General features: G+C 42.6%; 2 protein-coding genes across 2 annotated transcripts in view; both read left to right on the top strand.

Moving 5' to 3' along the window:
- Positions 1 to 4,203, top strand: part of enpp2l (ectonucleotide pyrophosphatase/phosphodiesterase 2-like) — a 40,051-nt gene extending 35,848 nt beyond the window's left edge. The window contains exon 25 of the mRNA XM_069680966.1: positions 1,358 to 4,203. Within this exon, the coding sequence (XP_069537067.1) occupies positions 1,358 to 1,528 (171 nt within the window). The 3' untranslated portion in view covers positions 1,529 to 4,203. The remainder of the gene's footprint in view (positions 1 to 1,357) is intronic.
- A 6,908-nt stretch (positions 4,204 to 11,111) lies between these two features.
- LOC138608383 (venom phosphodiesterase 1) overlaps positions 11,112 to 25,756 on the top strand; it is a 37,443-nt gene continuing 22,798 nt past the window's right edge. Inside the window, exons 1-11 of the mRNA XM_069680961.1 lie at positions 11,112 to 11,147; positions 13,471 to 13,558; positions 16,485 to 16,619; positions 16,794 to 16,919; positions 17,403 to 17,463; positions 18,735 to 18,832; positions 21,084 to 21,163; positions 22,231 to 22,350; positions 23,932 to 24,041; positions 24,242 to 24,307; positions 24,391 to 24,463. Coding sequence (XP_069537062.1) covers positions 11,112 to 11,147; positions 13,471 to 13,558; positions 16,485 to 16,619; positions 16,794 to 16,919; positions 17,403 to 17,463; positions 18,735 to 18,832; positions 21,084 to 21,163; positions 22,231 to 22,350; positions 23,932 to 24,041; positions 24,242 to 24,307; positions 24,391 to 24,463 — 993 coding nt within the window. The remainder of the gene's footprint in view (positions 11,148 to 13,470; positions 13,559 to 16,484; positions 16,620 to 16,793; positions 16,920 to 17,402; positions 17,464 to 18,734; positions 18,833 to 21,083; positions 21,164 to 22,230; positions 22,351 to 23,931; positions 24,042 to 24,241; positions 24,308 to 24,390; positions 24,464 to 25,756) is intronic.

The raw sequence follows: 25,756 nt of genomic DNA on the forward strand, positions 1-25,756 counted from the left end.
TAAATCCTTTGAATGTGCTGCGGTGGCTCACGCGGTTTCCCTGGAACTAAAGACTGTTTTTATGGAATCACGCCCGCAGCCTTGTCAAACACATGTCAGATACTGTGTTGTTATAGTGTATGATTACACGGTCATTACACATCAGTTATATGTAGTTTGGTGTTTTCAAAACATCAAAGTACCAATTATACGTATTAGTAACAAGTCAAGTTGAGTCAAAGTTTATTACCAAAGTGGACCAGCTGTAGGTGACGAAGAGACGACTGATCTAAAGCAGCAAACAAGGAGTTACAACAGTCCAAACGTAATAAACAAGTGACTCTCTCAAATTCATTTGGAGGAAGAAGGGCCTCCCCTCTGAAAGAAGCTTGTCTTTATAACAGAGTGTATAGAGCCCTCATATAGAGTAATTGTAATTGTAAACTGTTTATTTCCCTGATTCATCTCTCCACCTGTAAACATCCACTTTGTTTTGCAGAAACAGGTTCATGTGCTTGTTTTCCCCACAGCCTCATGCTGGTTGCTTAACACTGAATTAAGGTCAGCAGTGTGAGCCACATGGAATTGCGCAATCCTGCAGATAAACAGACCTTTTCAGTAAATGTTAAACTCCCACGTTGCATCGAAACTGGAGCTGCCTGCATAAAGATATGATCTCAACGGGTACTCCCCATCCAAAGGAGCAACTCGCCCCTTCAAAAAGCCCCCGTCAGTCAAAGCTGCTGTTCAATAATATTTGAAATTTGCGTCATAGCTGTGGAGAAAGTCGTACAAAACAGCTCGTGGTTTCGCCCATTCTACATTCCTACAACACCCAGCGTGCATTGCGCCCCTCCCTCTGAAAGGAAATACTACCGTTTTCACTGCAGGCGACGGCTCAGAGCGGTACAGAATCAGAAATACGACGAGAACATACCGGTGGATCGTCTGAGAAATCTTCAGGTCTGCAGTCTACATTTTAAACCTGCCGATTTTGAACGAGAAGTGTAGCGTTTAGCGAGCTCCCTGGCCTCCGCCAGATTACGCGTTTTACGTAGTCTGGTGGAGGTTTTCCAGGGCCCATTGGAGAAGCAGATAGCGTCCTCCAAAGGCACAGAGCCAAATTGCATTTTTTTCTACCATAACGGCATTAGCTCCCCATGATAGCATGATAGGACTGAGGTTGAAAATAGGCGAACTGGCCCTTTAATGCACATTCTAAAGATATAACTGCACCTTAAATCTGTATGTACATTCAATTTTATTGCACACAAAATACACTTTATATAATGGCTCGTCTGTTAATAGTGTGCAATAAAAAACACAAGCTTTAAAAAAGCAACACGGTGATTGTGGTTTCTACTTCCTGTCTCTGCAGAATGCCGAGGAGGAGTCGCAGTGGGTGGAGGACCTGTTGAAGCTGCATACAGCCCGAGTCCGAGACGTGGAGATCCTGACAGGCCTGGACCTCTATCGCTCTACCAACCTCACCTACATCAGCACCCTGAGCCTCAAAACCCAGCTGCACACCTTCGAGAGTGACGACTAGACGCACAGAGAGATAAACACACACATATACAGGATGTAGCCCCTTTTTTGTAGAAGTTTTGCATTGTCACTGCATGCTCACTGGACAGTCGGCACATTGTTGTTCCACTCCTGAGGAATGGCCCCAGAAGTGCTTGGAAAAGGGAACACATGTTTTTTTGAAAATTGAAAAGATTTAAATAGTGGTTTGGCAAGTTGTAGTTTGGAAGATCACAACAGGAATATTCAAAACTATCCAACAAATCTGAGAGAGAATAAGCTAGCACAGGAATACTGCAGGATGGGACTTCTCACAGCTGCCACGACACATTACAGACAGTTCATTCACTGCATCCTCATGCACATGTAACACACCAAATCCTTGTTTCAGCTCCTTAACAATATAGGCTTTGTTTTCCTATTCAACATAATCACATGGCGGCCATTTTCCTCTGATCTCAGCTCATGGTGAGAAGCTGAAATGCTGTCATACTGTTTGGTTCCAGGTTGCAGATCATATAAATGAAGGGAATTCTCATCCTCTAACCAATTCTTAATTCACCATCAACTGAGACACAATGGACGAGGAAAATCCAGAGGGAAGACGGGCCGTATTTTAAGATAAAAACTACATATTTGATTGACCTATTAGCTAACAGCTAACGTTAGCATTCAGCCAACTACTATCATTACGCGATACAATAGGAAAGGCGCAAATTCCAAGCTAATGCTAGCTAAAGGTTAAGCTAACTATCCATCCATCTTATCTACACTGCTTATCCTGTTCAGGGTCATGGGGGGGGGGGGCTGGAGCCTATCCCAGCTGTCATCGGGCGAGAGGCGGGGTTACACCTGGGCTCAGGATCACCTGTCAATCACAGGGCTGACGCATAGAGACAGACAACCTCTCACGCTCACATTCACACATACGGGCAATTTCAGAGTCACCAATGAACCTAACGAGCATGTCTTTGGACTGTGGGAGGAAGCCGGAGTACTCGGAAGGAACCCACACATGCACGGGGAGGACATGCAAACTCCGAACTGGGACTCGAACCAGGAACCTTCTAGCTGCAAGGCGACAGCGCCAACCAATGCATCACCACGCAGCCCTTACGTTAACTAGGAGTTGGTTGAATCTAACGGGTAATCAAATATGTGTCACATTGATGTACGGCCCAAGGTCCCTCTGGATTTTTACTTTCTGTTGTCTTCTTAGTTGTTGATCAGCTGGAGACGGAGTTTTAACCTGAAATACAACCTTTACGACTTTATGACAACATTTAAACTTCGCACCCTGAACGTGATGTCCGAAGAAATGGCCGCTTGCCAGTCAATGGCTGACTAAAATCTCTGAAAGTCTGCTTTTTAAAATACTTTTTTTTTTCTAACTGGTAGTAAGATAATAACATTGACTGATATCATGTTAGCTAATGGTTAGCTTAGCTTCTCATAATGGCTGGAAACAGGGGGAAACAGTGCGTTTGGCTCATCCAAAAGTTCTTGTGTTTCCTCTCAGTAAGCATATTTTAACCTCTTTGAAACAACAATAAACACATAGACATGTAGCAGACGCTCATATAACCACAGAGGACTAATGATGCGTACACCGGGGGCAAAAGGTCCTGAAGTATGAGACATTAAACACACTAGATAATCGTTTCCTTGTGCTTCAACTCTTTCACAACGTTCATGTTGACAAAGAATATTTTTTCTGTGGGTGACCACATGTTCTTGGTCAGGACAAACTTCGGCTAACAGCAGTGTCATAGTAATAATGTGTGGCTTTATAGCCTGAAATGGGACAAAACAACACAAACTAGTGCGTCAATATCACAAACATTTGGCAACAATTCGAAGGTGAAATAATCCCAGTGGAGGGCTGTGAGGAGACGGATCATTCCTGTTTTTTCCCCAGCGGTTTCCTTGCCAGGTTTTGATAAATTGCTGCTTGAAATGTGAAGAATCAACTGTTGAAAACAAAAAGTTATCAGTTAACTTCTAACCCTGGTGCACACATGAATTTGTCCGTACACATGAAACATCCCTCTCATCTCTCTTTCCCTCCCTCTGGCTCAGCTGATCTTCTAGGTGTATATTTTTATACAATTTTTCATATTTATTACGTAGCATGATAATAATAACAGCACTTAGTGTTACAGTATTAATCCAGTGTCCCCTTTAACTGTAGTAAGACAGAAAAACACAAGTGCAGTAGGGCTTTTTTCAGGGAGGTGACGAGACTGATGCTGCCTTAAAGGGTTTTAATGAAAGGGAACCTGGGTCTGATTTTTAAACGACCTGTAATGAGGAAGTGTTGCAGCATTGTCCTGCTGAATCGTTGGCTCCCAGTTATTTTGCATACAAGCAACAAAAACGACAAATAAAAGAAGCAGGCCGTAAAACAAGAGACATCCTTTTCCTTTAATCCAACGCACCAACAGCACCGCTCTCCTCTTCACTTAGTTCAGCACTGCATCTCCTCACTCTCCTTCCTGTGTTCACACTTTGACTCTACGCAGATAGTCAGGACCTTTCATAACATTACACTGATGAGTTAACATAGCTAGCCGTCAAAGGTAATCAGTAGAACAGAGATAATAAAGCTTGCCAAACTGTAGACGAAGCCATGTTTATTCCTTTAGTCTTTCAAATAAAAGAAGTAGAGAACTGGAAAACTCTCAATGACTGGAGCTTCTTTGTCACTTCTTCTGCAGCCAAATTACAGTGGATCTGATTGGCTGCAGAGGGTTCAAAACTGCAAAATATAATCTGGTCGGAGTGTTTCTCTTCTGACAGCATCTGCAGAGTTTCTATATTTGCTCAACCTCGACTCAAAACAAAAAGGGAACCACCGGGGGACTGCAGAGGAGAAGAGTTAATGAAGCTTAGGGTCCTGTTGTGATGGAAGGTCCAGGCACCTTTCATTGCCAGAGCATAATGGGCGGGAGGGAGTGAAGGCCTGGATGAGGGAGTTCAGATAGGCAGGAGTCGTTTTTGTTTTTGTTTTGTAGTCGAGCAGTCGGGTTTTGAATTTGATGCGGGCGCCGACTGGGAGCCAGTGGGGATGTGAACGGTGGAGTTCTGTGTGCTGTTTTGGTTGGGCTGACGACAATGCTGCTGCGTTCTGGCTCATCTGCAGAGGTTTGAACCCTGACCCTGTGGATAAGCTGAGCAGTTTGGACACTTCTTCCTTCCACGATCTCCCTGAGAGGTAGGTCTTCATCCTTAGATACAGGGCTGAGAGAGCGACGGTTCACTGTGTCAAAGGCGGCCGACAGATCTAGCAGCAATCGAGCTGAGGACTGACCACAAGCCAATCACAGAGATTCTGTTCCCGACAGCAGGGCAGCCTCAGTAGAGTGGCCCTTGGCTGATTTGGAACAGATAGTTCTTGGCTCTAGGGCGCCTGTCAACCCAGAACTCTGGTATCATGGGTGAAAGTCCTGTGTTTGTTTGACCTGTCCATCGCCCCCGACCACTTACCTAGTGGATTTTCTCGCCTGATATACGTTAAAGGATCTGAATAAGGTCACAGCAGGACTGCAGCGTAAATTTTAATGTGTAATTTGTTCCTCAATTTCTTTTAAGACAGCACGTGTTCCCCATCCCAAACAACAATCAGATCATGCAAAAAAGCTTTTAGATAATAAGTATGCACATAAAGTTCATAAAGGTTGCATACAAATGCAAATGTAATGTGCAACAAGCAATGTCACAAAACAGCACTACCAGTTACTTCCCCTGAAAGGCGTCATCTCTTCACCAATCACCTTGTTTGACATGTCAAAACAATGTCGGATATTTCTGTATCCATAATAACGCGTGACTCATAGTTTATATTTCACCCTAATGGATGACTGTGTGCATAGGTTGAATGTTGTCTGTGTTTTCTTTTGCCAGTGAAAGGAATCTTAATGCTGCGCTGTACAGTTATTATTATGACAACAAGCCTTGCAGCGACAGCCGAGGAAAGACTTGTTTTAACAGTGCAATAAGCCAAAGTCATTAATCAATGTTTTACCAGTTCCAAGTTGGTGTAACTTGATACGGCATGCACAGGATCCTGATCTGTTCTTTTGTCTGAAAGAGACCTGCAGCCCTGTTCCCACATCCTGAAACCAGAAGAGCGGAGGCTTGTGTTTTCAAAACACAAGTCCAACAAAAGTTTTGTACTCTCAGTGAGTTTTAAGCACAAATCATGTCATTTAAAGGCCAGACTTCAGGACACATTTATATATATTTTTAAACTTTATGTGATGTGAAATGTATATTGTTCTAAGGTCTCTAGTATAAACAAGTCTATTAAACACCTCTAAAATATGATTACATTTACGCTTAGAAAGATGTAATTTTTGAAGCATAACTATTGAGTCAAATAAAGATCAAAAAGATTTTGAGCTCACAAACTTATATTAACAAATAACATTTTTTTGTATTTCATGTTTTGTGTGCATGTAAAGAAACTTTGCATGCAAGTATCTACATTTGTGAATGCATAAAAAAAAAGTGTCCTCACACGTGCAACTTTGTGAACTTGTCAGTAAGTTTTGCAGGTGTAGAAATATGTTGTGCTCACAGAAATGATTTGTAGCTGTAGAAACTATTTGTGTACAGACTTAAAACTTGTGCCACAATATCCTAACTTTGAGATGCAGAAACACAAATGTCCTACGTGCGTGTGTGACCCTGAAGTTGCAAGAACGAATTTTGACTGTTAGTTAGCGCCTCAGCTAACCAGCCAATCAGCTCGCCTCCACGTTGTCCACTGACCATCCAATCAGAGAAAGCTAACAGTGCGCAACTTATTCTGGCGCGCGTGTTCCGCAAATCAGCTCGACACAACGGAAGTGCTCCAGGCCTGTAAGGGCGTTTGGTGTAACAGCTTAGAGCAAGTGTATCCAATCTACGAATCTAAGTTAGCCGTGCAGCTAACGGTTTTAGTAGCATACACAACACTGCAGCATTGCTGTACGACTTCAGTGTCACCACCACCAATTTTCAACTTGTCCGTGTGCAGCTGATGATGTTTAACCCCCCCCCAATGACCTGCATAGTCTTAGTGGGCCCATTATAGCAGCCACCTTCTTTTTATGACATGTAAAGCTTCAACACTAAGGAGCGTCTGATTTACTGATGTATTTCAGGTCGTAGAACAAAACAGTGTGTCTATTGGAGATGATGTTATACCTTTCAATCCCATTCAATTTCTTTAACCATGAATGTATTCAGGTTAGGATTCCAACATAAGTGCCGAGTGTAACTCATTCATTGGCCACTGAGCACTCTCCTGAAGCAGTTTGGTGCTTTGTGCCTTTCTCAAGGGCGCATCAGTGGTAATACTGAGGGATGGCAGTGTTCTCCTTCACTTTCCCTGTGCAGAATTATCCCGACTGTCCTCGGATTGAACTGGCAACCTTCTGGTCAAATGCCTGCAGGGTTTAAAAGGTTCTCTACAGTTTTCCTGTTACAACTCAGCACCTATACATCTCTGTCCACACAGGAAACACTTTCAGTCATTATTTAAATCCTTGCATTGATCAGATTTGTCATCACATTTGCAGTGTGAGGCTAAGTGGGAAGATGAGCTGCCTCAGTAAAGCAGTTGAAACAGCAGAGGTGATCACAAGATGATTCCTGTTAAGGAGCTTTAAGCATTTGCCAAAAGTCAATAAGAGCCAGACATCATTTAGAGTGAAATATGAAACAGTATTGTCGAACACAGGCCTGGAAATAATTTCATTCCAGGAGTCACATTTCGGTTGCAGGGAACGTTAAAAACACAGAAAGCAGCAAAAAGAGCAGAGTAACTATTTATTTCACAGAGATGCAATTCAGTCACGTTTGAGCAACTTTTCCATTCGAGATATAAACAGTTTAGTCTTGGTGGCTTGGTTTGAACCTTTCTTGGGCTTTAAAGCTGTAGTAGGTAACATTGTTAAAACTAACTTTTTGTCATATTTGCTCAAACTGTCACTTTAAACATGCAATAGTACATGAGAGAGATAATCTGTGAAAAAAAGCATGTTCCTCTGGCTCCTCCTACTGCTCCTACTGGCATTTGCATGAACCCAACGCTCCCGAACCACAACAACCAATCAGAGCCAAGCAGTCTCTCCGGCTCCTGTCAATCACACGCTGCGCAGCACCACTCCTCCGCGCATGCTCACACGGTCAAGCTCAATTTCTTCAGCGTGTGCTGCGTCAGCCGGTTTGTGTCCACAGTGGCTAAAAAACACAATCACGAGAATGAACCAACTGCCCATCCCTCTATTGCCAACTAGGCTTACGCTACAAAGACCGTTGACAACACCGAAGAAGACAGAAGAGGAAAAGGCAAGCTAAAAAGAAAGAGTTGAAGGGAGACAGAAACAAAACAAGCATAAACACTGGAGCGGCATTTCTGTGGTGGAGAGAGCTATGGGACCTGAAAGGATAAAAAAGTGATACTGACCGGTAATTACCCCAGCTTAATTTCTCCTGTATTTGCTTTCAAAGCACGTATCCACGTTGCTAAGATGTCTGCGGTTACTGTGATGTTACGTTGGTGTTGCAGTCGGGCTAACGTTAGCTTGTTTCCGCTGCTGCTGCTGTTGTTTCATGGCGGAGTGGCTGAAAATATCTTTATCAAGTGCCCAGGCAGTCTTACCGTTTCTGACTTTCTCCTGATAGTTCTGTGTGCCTGTGCTCTCACGGCTAAATGTTCACAACATCAGTGTGTTACTTAGTTGGCTCTGTTTTTTCCACAGTCTCTGTTAGCAAACTAAGTGCTGGTGGTTTTGCCAAATAGAATTAGCTGTAGATTACCATTCACAGTAAAAACACTGATTTCCGCTGGTTTGATGTGTATCTGCTTCGATAGTGTTGTTGGTGTAATACAACGGCTTCGGTTGTTGTTATTTCACGTTTTTATTCATGTGTCCGCCATTGTATATCTGGCTTCTTCAGTTGCTGTGGTTACCAGTCTGCACGTGCATGACAGCTCATCTGTGGGGAGGACTGAGCGCCGCGGAGAGAGCGGAGGAGGGACCTAGAGGTGGTAATCTTTCACATTTTGAAGCAAAGTCTGCTCTCTTCGCCATCTTACCTACTGCAGCTTTAAGAAACAAAACAGGGACAAAAGTGTGAATGTAAAGATGAGACTAAATCTAACTAAAATATTACGTCTAAAAGAACAAAGAAAAATAATTTATTTAACTCAAGAGAACTCATCAGTTTATTCATTTATATGATATCTGCAAAGAAAATATTATTTTACAAACTTCTAAAGCTAAGAGTCTTTTATTGAATATGGCAGCTTTCCCTGATAATATAACAATTATCAACATACAGTTCCAAGGTAAGCATCCGCTCACAGGGCGCTATCACTATTAAAGGGCAGATAATACATGAGGTGATTATTTTACAGCCTAGGTTCAGGAGTTCCCCTCACTTGCAAAGCTGTAAAGTTCAGCCGCTAATGGTAATAAATCAACCTGGGTAAAGATAAACCAGTGAAAGTCCCTGTTTAATCTCTGTTATAGACTGTATTGTATTAAATGTGTTACTCCTTACCACTGATGTGCCCTTGAGAAAGGCACAAAGGGCCACAGTACAGTGCTCAGTGGCCAATGAATGAGTTACAGTAAGCATTTAGGTTTGAATCCATTTAAAATAAGAGTGAAAACCACATAATAACCCACTTACTAAACCCTCAACACCGAAAAAACCTAACTTAACTCTTGTTCGCTAGCTAACGTGAGCTAACGTGATTAACCCAGTAGACACGCCAACAGTTTGTCTAAGTTATATATAACACTAAGTCAACGACACAATTTGCTAGCTTAATGTCAAACTAATTCAGGTTCTGTATCTCATTTTAAGCTTTTTAAATCTTGTAAATTTGAGTCCTGGAAGACCTCCAGAACAAGTAGCCAGAGCTAGCTTGTTTAGCTAACGGCTATATTTACCTGAATATTAACTTGCCACCAATTTTCTATTAATCTGTTGAAAATTTTAATCTTAAAGAGAATATTTTTATACAAAGAGTTACACACTGAGGACTCTGTGAACTGCTTCAGTGACATTACGCCACTGTCATTAACAGTACTTAAACCTGTGAGTTGTAATGATGGTGGAGGCAGTTTTAAAAAATAGTTTTTGCTGCGTTTTGTTGTATTTTTGTTATTTTGATATTGTTACAGCGATGATTTAAAGGCAAAATTGGGCCACACTTATATTGTCAATTGAGCTTGGAGGATTGCCATGCTTTTTTCAGGCTATCGCGTTAGCATGTTATGGGATTTAGCATGCTAACATTTAAAAATAAACAGCATAATAAAGCTCCAAAGAGCATAACACAAATATGATGTTGTGTTTTCTTTGATATCCTTTAACCATTTGTGAATATGATTTAATATTGTTTACAATCATGTTAAACTTCAGCTAAATCGATGGCATTGATATTGTGACTGAACGGCTAAGTTGAGAGCATGATTTGTCGTTTTTATTGAAGTGCATGAATAAGTCATTTGTATTGAATTAAATTACAATTGTATTTGTAAGAACTGTGTTGTTTTCCAAGTGTAAGTGGGATACAACCTACAAATTCTTTGGTATCAAACTGAAAGATTGACAGAGTTTTAGGTTGGCTAGAAAGACAAAATTCATTACAAATTGTAAAGACTAAGAATACGAACCATTGTCAGCAAAAATAGTGATAGATATGACTGCTTCATACTTCATATGGCTCCATTTTATTGCAGCCAGAGACAATCAAAGGCTATCTTTCAGGGCAAAGGTCCAGATTTTTTTTTTTTTTTTTTTTTTTTAAGATTTTTTTTTTGGCTTTTTTTGCCTTTATTCATAGGATAGCTGAAGACAGACAGGAAATGTGGGGAGCAGAGAGTGGGGGATGACATGCACCAAATGGATCGGCAGACCGGGAGTCAAACCTGCGATCAGTGCGACGAGGACTGTAGCCTCTATACATGGGACGCCTGCTCTACCAACCGAGCCAAACCAGCGCCCAAAGTCCAGATTTAATATAATTATAATATAATTACAGCTAATCAAGATAAAGTAATTCGTCATAGTTCCAACCTCAAGGTTCCTGATGTAACCTGCACCATCCAATCCACTTTGTTACAGGGAAATTCTCACCTACGGGTAGCCAATCATTTGTCAACATTTCAGACATCATCTTAACACCTTGATAGCCCTTAATCTGCGAGTTTAATCTCCGTACACGCCAAATAAAGCAATCAATATCTCAGAGTTATCAGCTGTTATTGATATTCAAAGTAACAGGCTGTCTGACATCGGCAGTTTGAATCTCTATACCGTGGCCGCATGTACACAGAGTTATAGCTAATAATTACCTCCATTAGCTACCTCCTTATCTCGTGTGTGCCAGGTGAGTTTGTGGGCAGGTAACAGGTGTGAAAAGTATCGTCATCTGCGGTTTTACAGAATGAAAACACAGAAACGTGAGGTTATCTCGCCGTTCTGCTAATCAATTACTTATCCGCTGTTCCCACCTAGTCCGGAGGTCACTGCTGCGGTATCTCTGTTTCCACACATAGAGGATTGTGATTCACTTTGTCTGTGTGTCGTTCAGAGCAGCGATGGGGTTTGGGAAGCAGTCGAACAAAAAGATTTGTGTGAGTATCGCCTTTATATCTGAAATGATAGTAATGGAGGAATGCAGGACACGAGGTTACAGGCCGCCTGCTTGAGTTAGTTTTTTCTACAATCAATACAAGTTAATTTAAAGTGTGCTTTTTAAATATTGATGCATCTATAAAAAGTTTGCAGAAAGCATGAATCTCTTTTTCAGTCATAGTGAACATGTCTATATTATAATAATAATAATACTTTTTATTTATATAGCTCTTTTCATGGTACTCAAAGTCACTTTACACTATTAAAAACAATTAAAAAAAATCATCAGAGGTTAAAAGCAGTTCTAAAAACGTCTTGCAGTCTTGGATGTGTTGGGGAAGAGACTTCCAGAGGGAGGGGGAAGCTATGGAGAAAACTCTGTCACCCCAGACTCGGTGCTTGGTTCTGAGTGGCGGAGAGAGGAGGTTTGCATCAGAGGAGCGGAGGCTGTGGGAGGGAGCGTGGCGGTGGAGCAGGTCTGTGAGGTATGACGGGGCCTGGTTATGGAGGGCTTTGTGGTGAGAAGGAGGACTTTGAACTGGATGCGTTGAGGAACAAGGAACCAGTGGAGGTTCTGGAGGACAGGGTTGATATATTATGCAAAAACTTGAATTATGAGCACATAGGGGACGAACTTGAACACAAGAGCAGAGTAATTACAGACCACACTTTGAATTCACATGGCAATCATTGTCTGTAACAGTTTCTCAAATGGGGGTACAAGTACTACAGGGGGTAACTGCTGGAGCTGCTTGAGTTTTAAGGACGTGTTAACTTCAAAACATTTTAGTCATGCAGACTTCCTTAAGCAATTAGACTTAAAAGTTTCATAACGCAACAGTCAGTATCAGACAGGCTCCAACAGATGCATGAAGTGTTTTCAGTTTAAAGGTTGTTCAGCAGTGTGTTTATGCACCTCTGTCCTCATGAAACGTATACTGTGCTTTTATCAGACTCATCCCCGAGGCACAGTGACTAATCCGGATTACGTAACGCACACACTGACAAGAATAGTTTTAGAATTCAGTAATAGCGTGCACCGCAGAGCTGTTATTACCTTGCACATCTGCACTGGGCTGCACCAGCTGTGAGTTAACAGCCTGGTTTAAACATCATGTCAAACACTGCTCTGGGGTTTACATGCTTCTTACATTTAAGAAGCATGTAAAATAGTTCAAATGTAGGCATAAGTTGCAACTTAAATCTTAAAGGTAGCCCTGAGTAGGTTTTAAGTCTGCTACAAAACAAATAAAGAGGTAAACATAATGTTTACAATAGCTCCTCCATTCACTAACCCGTCACTGTTGTTTTGAACAAGCTGCACATTAAGGAAGTACAGACATCATCTTATCATCATGCTTTATCGTTGCTTATGTACCTGTTTCGTTGCTGACGTTTCTTGTTGTTTCTTTTAGCTTCTTCGCTGTTTCATTGCCAATCATTCGGTATAGGAGTTGTGCAACAAACAGCAGCACCAGCCAGCTTTAGACTCTGGTTTATGTGTGCACTTTGCACTATAATTTAATTAAAGTCATATGTAAAGCTGGTGCAACAATCTGCTGCAGTCTTTATACCAGTTAATGCCTCTTTATTTATTTTCTTATTTATTTTCACTGGAATAAAATGACTCTGGCGGGTAATTAGTTCAGGAGCCGCCTGTCAACAAGTAACAGAGCAGGGAAGGACGTTTTATAACGCATATTGCTAACAGACACACAGATGTAAAAGCAATCTGCTTTCAATTCTGTTGTTGGAAATAGTGAATAAAGATCTGATTGGCAGAACTTATTTCGGTGATTAAGTCCCCGAAAGCAAAACACCCTGACTCCTGGAACGTCATTTTATAATTGCTTCAGTCTGGGATTCTGCAGGTCAATAATTCATACAAATTCAAAGTTAGCTATTCAAAGTCAGACAGGATCAGTGAGCAGTTTGTTTCAATGCTAATTAAAAAGAGACAATCATTCCTTCGATGACAGAATGTCATCGAAGGAATGATTGTGAATGATTGCAACATTTTTATTGCCTGGATGAACTACAGACTGGGTTTAAACATGCAGCACGCACTGCAGCAGCTTTAGGTTAGGTTATGTAAGCCTATAAAAGAAACTGTTGCTGCTACAGAGACAATAAACCGCAGTGTTGACATGCTGTGAGTGTGCAGGACAGTGAAGATTGTCTGTAATCAAACTATAATGTTGTTGATATAAACCTTGGGCACTTCTTCTTTGGCTGCCATTCGACAAGCTCGAGAACACACTCCTCCGTCGCTCACAGATACGGATGTTTGCTCATGTGAGGGAATGTGTTTTTGTGTCACAGATTGGGGTCCTGGCTGTTTCCATTGTGACCCTTATTCTCGGCCTGGGACTCGGTCTTGGACTGGACTTGCAGAAATGTCGAGACAAAGGTGCAGTCAGACACACACACACACACAAACACGGACATGCATAAATGTCTCTGCACGCTCACACACAAAACATTTTCACTGAGCAGCACATGTTGAAACAAAGCGACATCCACATGCAGACTCATGTTTTACTGTAACACTTTACTACAGCATTTGTCACACACGGATCACCCCTCTCCCCTTTCACACTTGGTTCACTCTGATCATTAATATCACAGTTGTCAAACTCAAGATGCTTTAAATGCCATGACTAATGTTTCCTGACTCATCCGCGTTGTTGTGAGTCAAGAAAATCAGAGATTCATGTACAAAGAATCCATTCGTCGCTGTTAAATGTTTTAAGTCTGCATGTTTCTGTCTGTCTCTTCAAGAAATGACCACACACCGTGTCACTGCCGGTGCGTAAGGGTTGCCAATTGAAGCCAGTCATGGGATGGCAGCAGGGGGAAAACAAGCCACAGAAACGCAGGTCATTAGTGTCAGTCACATTTTGAGTGTTGACATGGGGCGTTCTTAGGACTTGAAAACATCTGGCGCTAATCTCACACCTTGTAGGGGTTGTTGAATTTGTGGCCATAATTAAATTGTTCATCTCATAAGATATAACAAATCTCTCACGCTCTGACTCCCACGCGCGGCGGATAAAGTCCCGGCTCCTGCTTTCTCTCCTGGTGTAATTATCCAAACCAGTCAGACATCAGGCCGCTAAATGCCAACTCTCTTATTAACCACACACACACACACACACACACACACACACACACACACACACACACACACTCTCTCCAGGAGCAGGGTCGGCCACCCCTGATTTAAATGATATAATGTTCTTCATTTGATTAAACTATGACACTTATTTACTGTTAAAGCTGTTGACAGTATTCGATTGCAGACATCTCGGTGACAAACAACAGGTGACATATACAAATATCAGGTGATTATTAATAAATGACAACTAATTGCATGGCCCAAAGATCTGTGGCCCTGTGCCAGATTGTAGGACAAACACAAGAGCCAAAACGGACAGAAACAACCCGTTCAGATTTCCCGACTCCCTCGAATGCATCAGAAATGATCGATCCGATCTCCGTTCAACAAACGAGCATTTTAGAAGTTGTTGCTTCTCCTCTTGATGACAGATGCTTGTGCAGAGCTTTATCACGCCCCCAATAACAATTGAAACTACAGCTAAAGTTCTGTTCCACGACAGTACATTAAAGTCAAGTCCTTCGGGGCTAGGATCAAAACATGTGGGGCTAAAGCCCCTCAGATTGTCGGGTAAGGATTTTACAGTCTCCAATCTTTAACCTTTCGAGGGGCCATGAAATCCAACATGTTGAATATTAAAGATAACATTAGTACTTCTGAGCAGGACAAATAAAAGAGAGGCAGAGATGCTGACAGTGTTTCAAAGCTGTGCAGTCTCTTGTTTCTTACTCCTGCTTTGCTGTGAGATCATATAAGATCTCATGGATCCTGTTGTGAGTGATGCCCCATTGTTTTCATATCTCGTAGTTTGTGCATCTTCACGATCAGAGATAAAAACATTGGTAAAGTTTCTTCCCCTCTCCTGATCCAACCTGATGTTTAAATCGGACTCCTGCAGTCTGAGTGCTGCTTCAGAGAAACAGGTCGGTCCTCCCTCGTGACATTTTGCAGATCATGTTTTATTGCCTGTTCAGTGTTTAACGGGTTTATAGCTGTTACATGTGTGATGCATGTTTGTGTCACATGCTTCAGGCCTGTATGACCTTTATTGCAACCTGTTTCTCATGTGAATCACGGGACCCCGGGGCTGCTTCCACATCACGAGTAAATGTTAATTATTTAACGAGGGTTCCTCAGAATATGCTGAATATTCCAGTCAATGTCTGCAGGCGATCCACTCCTTGAGGTCTCATGTGAGCCTGACACGTAATATGATGCCAAAAATAACCCTGACATTACTGAAACCTGAACGCAGAGCACATTTGTTTCCCAGTGATATCAGATGGATTAAGATAGATTAAGATAAGAGAGATGTGTATTTCTGTGCACTGATCGACACCAACCATTTGAGATTTGCCCCCTCTATAGTCTGCGTGTGCATACAGAATGATTCAAAGCCAGTCTGAGATTTGCCCTATTCCGGCCTCTTGCTTTGTCACCATCTTGCTCTTCTTAGCTTCCTCTGTAAATGTCCTCATCGCCTCTGAACATCTGAACAACACGTCTTGAGAATATCGGACAAGATCAGGGTTTTTCCAGCTGTTATGTAAAGGTAAAACAGTCGTGTAATGTTGCTTTAGCCTCACTGTCTTAATACGCAAAATGAAAACATTTTCCACCTTCTCAAAACTCTCAGGAGCAAATTTCAATGCCTTAAAGTTTTATGTTTAAAGTTGTAATCTCAAAGATTTTGTTCTCTTTGGCGCCACCTATGTGCCGGTAATTGCGGGCGCACACTTCCCAGATGTCCAGACAGTGCTGCATGTGTGACGTCCACGGTCGGCTCCGTTTGCTTCATCTGAGCGTCGAGTTTGTTTCTTCTTCTTTGGATTTTCACTTCTTGTTGAAGCTGTATCTGTAGTCATCCATCTTTTCTTTGTTTGTTCAGCCATAGTAGATTACTGTTTACTCGCAACACTTGCAGAGAGCGGAAAAGCAGCCGCTTAGCTCCGCCTACCCTCTCTGGCAGACCAACCACTGCTGGCTGATGGAAAACGCGTCACTAACTGGGCGCCGCTTGAGATTTTTTCCGCCCAGCCCATAATAAAACTATATACTGCAAATGCAAAGGCTTTCATCAGTGGGCCATCGGCTCAGTCACCATTGTGTTACCTCATTGGGCGATAGATAGAGACTTAACAGACATTTATTTACATGAAAATCTTTCAGATTATTACTTAAAAAAATGAAGGAAAAATATTTATTTTTTCAGTTCCAGTCGTCCCCCACGCGTCCTGCAGGAATCGATGCTACGAGCCCTATGATGGGGATGTACCCGGCTGCAGGTGTGATGTGGGCTGCTCCAACACCAAGAGCTGCTGCTACGACTACCACGACATCTGCACTGTGCCAAGTGAGACGCTGTTAATCGCTTTAACTGTCTGTAACAATGCACGTCTCTCAGGGCAGCAGCAAAATCTCTGAAGCTCCAGTCTCTTTGTGGCACTTTAGCTCAACTTCCATTGAATCCTAAATTATCTTTTCTATCTGTAGTTGAGGTTCCTAACTCCATATGTTCTCCCTGCAGCCCAGCAGTGGGGGTGCACGAAGCTGCGCTGTGGAGAGAAGAGGCTCAGTCAGAGCAGATGTCACTGCTCCGACGACTGTCTCTCCGCAGGAGACTGCTGCACAAACTACAACAATGTCTGCCACGGTGAGAATGTGAAGAGAGGACAGCACAGATAACATATATGGAGATAAGTGAGATAAGACAGGTCACAGCTGAGGTGAATGAGGAGTGCTACGGTTACATAACCACACACATGCAACATGTAGGTTAAGACAAGAGGCGCACACGGGCATGTTACTGATCTCAGCCTTGATTGGAGCTCGTCTGATCTTTGTCTGTTTGTTGGTTTAATAAAGACTAGACTCAAGCAACAAACTAGACTTTTAGGGACATTTTTCAGCTGCTGCTATTGGTTGAACTCGTTTTTTTAAAAGCTGGGGATAAATACGTTGTGCTGCAGTCCTGTTCAAACTCTCCTCGCCGCGTGAAGGACGCAGACATGATTGTTGAATGTATCTGATGCTTGAAATGTTTGACTTTCCCTTAAAAGAAACTTGAATTAAATGCTTTGATCCTGAAATGTGGATTAACCTTGAACACAGTCTGTGTTTTTCCAACCTGCTGCAGGAGAGAGAGAGTGGGCTGACGACCTGTGCGACAACCTGACGACTCCCACGTGTCCTGCAGGGTAAGAATATCTCAGTATACACTTACTGTATGTTACAATAACTAAAAGGTGTTTACCTGTGCTTACTATGCCATTACTTGTAATGATGGTAACTGACTCCATTTTCTGTGACAACAACAGACAGATGTTCTGATTGTGGTCCAAGTTTGAAAATGTGACGACAGATTGGTAAAAAAAAGTGTGAAAGATTAATAAGAGAAATAAAAGTCTGATATAAGACTGGATGCTGTTTATTGACTGACGTGTGGTGCATATATTTACACATTGAGCTGTGTGTATCATAGAATATTTAAAGCTATAGAGAACACATTTGATTTCTTGTTTGTTGCAAAGAAAGACAAACTCAGAGCCAAACAAACAGCAGTCCTAGAAATGTCTAAGCTCTCGTTACAGCAGTTGTTTTAGGGCGCGTTCACACCTGAAGTCCGTTTGTTTGGTCCCAATCAAAGACCAGAATGTTACAATGTCACATGTTGCCGCGAGTTCGGTTTGTGTTCACACGGCAGCTTTGACCAGCGGACCAAAAGTTTTGATGCGCGAGGAAACTGCTCTCTGATTGGTCAGAATTTCCACGTGGGAAAACTTGCTTCAGTTAACAAAGTGAGAGAGCACACTGATCAATCACACTCAACACGATCGCAAGTTTTACTTTTAACCGACATTGCTTTACAGTTCAGTTCTCCTTTAGTTTTTCACTGAACCGTTTGAACACCTCCGCATTATCATGTTTCATCAAGCATCGCTCCCACACGTCTGTCATCTGCTCATCTCGCTGCGTGTCTCTGCAAATGTCAGCACCTGTAAACACTGCAAAGCACAGCTTTATAGTTTGTTTCCTGTATTTGGTCCCACCTTAAGTCCGCCACCAGTCACCAGAATCAAAGCGGACCGTGGTTCGTTTGGAAATGGACCGAGGCCAGTCATTTCTAGCGGACCATGATCCGGTTGTTTGGTCCGCACCAGAGTTTGATTCCGGCGTTCACACCACCTAAACGAACCGCACCGAGGGGACAAATGTTCCAGGGTTCGGTTCAATCGGACTAAACAAGGCTGGTGTGAACCCGCCCATCTGCAGTCGTTTTTCCCTGTAAAAAGATGAAACAATGCTGTATAAAAAGGTCATTTCTCTCACAAAGCTCCTTTTCAACAGCATTTCATCTGATTTAAATGTCTTCTTCAAACCTCCTGTTTTTATCCTGTGGCTGCAGCTCTGTAACTCCTCTCTGCATGTCTAATCTCCTCTTCCTGATTGAACTGTGTTTCTGCCGTAGCTTCAAGCGGCAGCCTCTGCTCCTCGTGTCTCTGGACGGACTGCGGGCTGAATACATGAAGCAATGGAGCCGCATCATCCCGGTTCTGGACAGACTGAGTTAGTGTCAAACACACGATGCTATCCTGCCTTTAATGTTCATGTCCTGAGTGTAGAATAATAATGTGTCTCTTATAGGCCTCTATGGTGACCTTTCTTTAGATTTTCCTTGCTGGCAGGCCGACTTTGGCTCGGTCACAGTGCATTTTCGCCTGCTTTACTTGTTCGTGCAGTAGAGCTGACGCATACAGATAAGCTGTTTTAAGGATTTTCTTCGTGGTGCATGCTCGAACTGCTCAGCATTTCTGTGGCTTTCTGTCTTATGTGTAAAGATTCTCAGTGAGTCACACAAGAAAGATTTTCATAGTTCACACAAGCTCAAAAACAGCTGAGCTTGTCTTTGGCTCCTGATGTTATTTCACTTCTGAGGAAGCCTCTGAATCACTCCTGAACTTAAGAAGCCTCTTGGATGATGGAGCAAACCTTCAAGACAAAACAAGTCCGGCTGCCTTTGAAGAACTACTTGAGAAAAACTCCCGACTCAGCTGCCAAACAGGAGCAGGTTTCATGCAGGAGAAAACTGCACTCCTGGCTGTCGAGAAAGCTTTTCACAATGCACAACGATTTAAGAATGCAACACTCTTATTTCTGCTCACACTTGTTCTTTTTATGGACGTGAAAGTGCAGAACTTGTGCGAAAGCTCACTCACTCCCTAACATAATCTGTAAGAGTACCTCCGGCCACACCTGTGCAACAGTCACGCTGTTTGATCTGCACTTTGATAAGCTACACCTGTCGGGGGGGATGAATTACCTTGGCAATAGAGACGGATGTTTTCAGAGTGCTTTGACAGACAAAGCAAAGACAGGATCTCGGAAAGATCACAGCAGTCAGACCAAACAGAGAGTGGTCCTGAGAATACAGCAGAAGGCAAGAAGGCAATGCAAAAAGGTCAAAAGGTCAACAAGAATAAATACAAATAAAGAGGAAATAAAAACAGATAAAAAGGTTTGGAACTTTAAGAATAATAAGTAAATAAAGAAAAGACATTAGAGGAACAGATGAATGGAATAAAAGCATTTTGAAGATGCATTTAAAGACACATCACGTAAAAGAAAGTCTGTAAAAGTGAGTATTAAGGAGTCACCAATCGGCTTTCGTCTGAGGCGATACATCCTCTGGGGGCAACGCAACATGTTGGACATGTCCGGTTTAGCCAGCGTTCAGCGATAGACTTCCTTCTCTGTGCTTTACAGTCCAGTTAGCAGCTCGAGAAGCTAAATTCTCCCTCCAGATGTGTCTGCTAAATAAACGCTGTCATCTCTCGGTTCGTCCCATCCCCCGGAGGAGCGCCCGTTCATCTGTCTGTGCTGAGTCTCAGTTTCAGCGGGATGAAGCCCAAACAGAAACAGATTCTCTTGTGATCGACTTTAATTAACGGCTCTTCAGTTTGCTGAAATAACAACATCATGATGCAGATCAGGAACAACATGAAGCTTTGTCAGGTCTGTCCTCAAGAGGAGAAGAACACTTCTTTTAAATGAGACATCGGAGCCGTCATTTCTGATGCATTCAGGGAAGTCGAGAAATCTAACAGCTTTCGTGACAGCGTCAAGGGGATTGATCTCAAGTTGAATTTTAGATCTAGAACAGATTGTTAGCTGAGCTTACATCAGATGTCTGTTTATAGAGATTAATAAGAAGCTGAATCGCTGTCAGATGAAGCTGATGGATGTCATGGTATCGCCTGCTTTTGCTCTCCACACAGACTGTTTTTCCTGGTCAATACTGCTCGGGCTACAAGGATACTACAAACGGAAACCAGAACACTTCCTGTAGAGGAAAATCCACCCCCCTGCCTACTTAATAGAGATTAAGAAGTCACTGATTCTGCAGCCTTGTCTCCTCAGGCAGGTCGCTCCAAAGTAGAGGGGCCCTGACGGCAAAAGCACGATCACCTTTAGATTCAAGCCTCGACTCTCTAAGGGCGTGAGATGGCTCATAAGGAGTTAGTATTTCGGGGCAAGACCCAAACAGGCTTTAAATGTGATCAGTATAATCTTAATATCAATTCTAAAACGGCCAGTGGAGGAAAGCCAGGATAGAGAGAGAACAGATCAGTGCGTGAATAACTGTTTCCTGGTTGGAATGTAGGCAGAACTGTCCTGATTTTGACATGGATCTGTATTTGAATGTGTGTTTAAGTGTGTATGTGAGAATGAGTCTATCCAGCCCACAGTGTGGCAGTGATTAAAACATGACGCTCGTTAATCAGCTGACGTGTTTTCTCTTCCTCTCTTCACGTCACAGAGACGTGTGGAACGTCGGCTCCGTACATGCAGGCGGCTTTTCCCAGCAAGACTTTCCCGAACCACTACACCATTGTTACGGTAAAGATATGAGACACACACACACACACTGTAAATGGATCCATGAAAGCAATCAGTACATTCATCAACATACATCAATCCATTAGTTCATCTTTAGAGAACGAAACAACAGTTTGTGGGAACTTGAGTATTTCTGTTTTTCCTCATCTGCTTTCCATTTCCTGCATGCTAATACATCATGCTAACACGCTAAATTAGACCTTTCTCGTCTGTGATGCCCTGCAGGGATTCAACAAGGCAGTCATGGCCATCTGAGCGTGTAGTTTTAACATGCAGGTGTTTCATCCCCAATAGGCTGATAAGAGCCGGCTTGATAAGAGAATAAAAACCTGCTGAATTAAAGCCTGTTGGTCATTAAATCAGTTTTGTTTTTCAGATTTTGAAGGTCAAAATGCAAAGTCATGTGGGCCTTTTAATGCTTGTTTTTGCAGGACAGCAACATGCAAAAAAGTCTGTGAAGGTTCTCAGTCATCCAGTTCTTGCAAATTCGAAGCTTAATCCAAAAGGCGACAGGGCTTGGTTGAGGTTCTTGAAGCTGTTTCACCCCTCATCAGAAAGGCGGGCTAGGAATGCAGGGACCTGTGCATCTGGGAAACAAAACTACCCCTCCACACACGCATGGCCCAGCACAGACTCAGCTGTCCACCTACATCTCAAGGACAGAGGACACTCCTTTGAAGACACCTCCTGGGGAGGGAAGGGAAGACCGCTGGCTCCGTCCACCAGTCACTTTAGAACTGAAGAGGCCTTTCTGATGAGAGGTGAAACGTCTTCAACCAAGTCCAGCTGCCGTTTGGATTAAGCCTAGAATTAACATGCAAATAATCTACAAAAAGTGCATGTATTTTCTAAGAATGGAAAAAGGTGGATGGAAAATAGACATAAAGCATGTACGCACCAAGGTCGAACTAATGCGCGTCAGCGTTTGCACTCTCTAAGATATAAAAGCTGGTGTTTACTCGACTTGTCGGCAGCTTCTGACTCATCTCTACTCACTTTTACTGATGTGTTAAGAAAGTGGTTCTTATCCAAACAAATATCTCTCCTCTCCTCTCCTCTCCTCTCAGGGTCTCTATCCAGAATCCAACGGTTTGATTGACAACAGCATGTACGACCCGGTGTTTGACGCCAGCTTCAGCCTGTCCAATTCTGAGAAGGACAACCCTAGATGGTACTTCGGACAGCCTGTGAGTCTTTATAGGTTTAATTTATTTCACTTTCACGAATCTGCTGATTTCTGCAAAACACAGGGGACGACTGAGGCTCTTCTGCTGCCTGTAAGCACAGGAGCAGAGGTATAACTTCAGGCCAAGCTTGACATTGAGCTGAGCATGCCCCTGATTCTGTTATAATGAAATGATGTTGCACAATCCAAGAGCGTTTTCTTCTCTCTGAAGCAACGATAAAAAAACATAACATTTAACTTTTGAATATTTCCCATTATACAGATTTATACATTCCATCATTCGGTGGAACAAACAGATTAAGACATGGTCGAGTAAGGACACACAGTGAGTTATAAGTCATGGTTACTCAGAACAAAAACAAACACAGAAAAGTTGCGGATGACTGACGATGAAACTTTTAAACAAGTTAAAATCTTAGGAAACTAATTCAACATGCGTGTGAGGAGAAGGAGTCAAGATGAGGGAAAAACCGGCGAGGACGCCGTGTCACCTTTATAAGAGTGAGAGCTGTCAACATACCTGTCATTACTGCTTCTTACCAGAGGTGTCGCCAAAGAGAACAAAACTGGGTGTGGTAGAATTTTCCTTATTCAGGTTTCAGAGTAAGGAGATGTTAGTTAAAGCATCCGCTGAGGCCCAGACGGACTCAGAGGTCAGACGTAGGGTTCAGAGTGACCCTTTAACACTGTAGATTGTGAATCCTACTGTGTGCTGATGAAGACATGCACCACCCACGAGTTGGCCTTCAAGTTATCTGTTGTTATGGACAGAGTGGCTCCAGATTACTCCTCCTAACACTTGTTCCCGTCCCTCTGCACATTTGAGAATGTCTGTCTTATTTAACTTTAAGTGATATTGCCTCCAAGTGTGTTGTTTCTGTCACTTCTCCTTGATCGAGTATATAAACTCTTCAACTTAAGCCATCTGGGTCTCCCGAGTCTTCTTCCTCTTCTGGGTTATCAGGCTTAACGAATTCCATCCCACTGGGGTCTTCAAGTTAGCAAATTAAAGTACAGAAAAGTGTGTAGAGGTTAAAGTTCAAATAACCAGACGTCCACAGCTGGCTTCCTTTGTTCCGGTTGTAGCGCTTGAGCGTCAAGTTTGTTTCTTCTTCTTTGGATTTTCACTTCTTGTTGAAGTTGTATCTGTAGTCATCCATCTTTTCTTTGTTTGTTCAGCCATAGTAGATTACTGTTTACTCGCAACACTTGCAGAGAGCGGAGAAGCAGCCGCTTAGCTCCGCCTACCCTCTCTGGCAGACCAACCACTGCTGGCTGATGGAAAACGTGTCACTAACTGGGCGCTGCTTGGGATTTTTTCCACCCAGTCCATAATAATACTATATACTGCAGATGCAAAGGCTTTGATCAGCGGGCCATCGGCTCAGTCACCATTGTGTTACCTCATTGGGCGATAGATAGAGACTTAACAGACATTTATTTACATGAACATCTTTGTGATTATCACTTTACGTTTGATAAAGATTGAATACACTAATTATCCTTTGTCAGATTTTGGATCAGGACTGGATCATATTGACTGTACTGATCCGTAGATCACCCGTCCTGTTTGTCTCTGTAGATTTGGCACACAGCAAAGTACCAGGGGCTGAAGTCCGGGACCTTCTTCTGGCCGGGGTCAGATGTCAAAATCAACGGAAGCTTTCCGAACATCTACCGACCTTACGACGGGTGAGACGGTCATTACAACCCAAATATGAGCTTTAAAGTGACCGACTGTAGACCCAAGAACAGCAGGTGTATGTTACACACAGTGTAAAGTGGCTAAGCTGTGCTGTACTTCTTAAGAAACTGAAATTGAATATAAGACTTTTTATTTTCAATTATTTCAAACTTATAAAGAAAATAATGTTTGTGTCTTTGTTTCTCAGTAAAGTGCCATTTGAAGAAAGAGTTTTCAATGTGCTCAAGTGGCTCCAGCTGCCCGACGATGAAAGGTTGGTTGGTCCAGTGATCTCAGACCTCGTGTTTCTTCTCTCTTAGTTTGTCAAGTCTTAATCAATCTTGTCTTTTCCTACAGACCAGACTTCTACACGTTGTATCTGGAGGAACCTGATAAATCTGGACACAGCTACGGGCCTGTCAGCGGAGGGGTAAGTTCAACTGACTCACTGAAACTGTAACAAGAATCAACGAATGCGTGACGCTCTCTCTTTGTTCTCCTTCGAATAAACAGAGACAGAGCTCGGATCATTAATATCATGTGTTAGTGATTGTTTATTCAATCAGTAAGGTATTGACACACCTCACAGTCTACCAATGATCATGATTATCAAACGCCAACCAACAAATTCCTGTAACTATATGACGCACATTAGCTTCATTGTCCAATTAACACAATTACTCACAGAGGTGTGTCCATTTTAACATCTGAAGTTGTTTAAGGGGCCACAGCAATAACTGATGAAGATGGACGGTGTCTCCACCTCCTCCCATTCAAAAGTGAAGCTAAAAAACCCTCAGAGCGGGCGATGACGTCTTGCTCATACTCAGTCTGCAGCAGAACAGCTTCTCGTGTCGGTCTGAAGCAGATATTCACGCTGATGGAAAGTTCACTGACTGTAGTGTTAGTGTTAGTTACGTCTCCTCTCGCCGTTCCTCCTCTACTCTGCTACTCGGGAACAGAACGCTGCAGGAGCCCCATTTGTCAACAGAGCTGTCAGTCATGGCAGAAACCTCTTATGGGCACACATACTGACCTTTCTTGTTTACATCGAGCTCAAGTGCTAAAGACAAACTCCGTCAACCTGCTAATTGTGTGTGTATATGAAAGACAGTCCATTTCCCTCTAGCGTAATCACAAACACACAAACTAAACAGGTTGGTGGAAGATGTAAGGAGAAGGAAGAACGTCAAACGACATTTTGTGTTGTAACCAAACATGTGGAAATTGATGACTGTGCCATTATAATGACCTGGATGAGAACCTTCACAGACGTTGTTGATTTGTGTTTGTGAGCAGTCACACTAACAATGAGATCATGAGTCATCCACATCTGAGGTTCCAAATTAAGTTACATACATGACGTCAGTTAAGTGCTTTGTCTAAGTGATGCTTCGCACGCAACTTTTGACAAACAGAAAGGACACTAACAGTCATGTCCCTGAGGAAAGTCAACCTCCTGCATTCATTGGCTTTTTTATATACCTCAACATCTCCTTCTTCCTTCCTCCTAGTAATTAGGGATGCATGATATTATCGGCATCTTTATTGTTATCTGCAGATAATGGCTTGAAAATGCCGATATTTTCGGCCGATAAAGCGCTGTAATTCTGCCTAAATGCTCAATGATTCTCTAAAACAGCTTGACGTAATGCTACGCGCACGTGCACGCGCTGCCTGCACAAAGTTCTTAACATTATACGAATAAAGATTAAAAATCCCA

This window comes from Semicossyphus pulcher, unplaced genomic scaffold (assembly GCF_022749685.1).
Source record: "Semicossyphus pulcher isolate SPU_LCO1_2020_fin unplaced genomic scaffold, fSemPul1.0.p SCAF_5, whole genome shotgun sequence".
NCBI classification, from domain to species: Eukaryota; Metazoa; Chordata; class Actinopteri; order Labriformes; family Labridae; genus Semicossyphus; species Semicossyphus pulcher.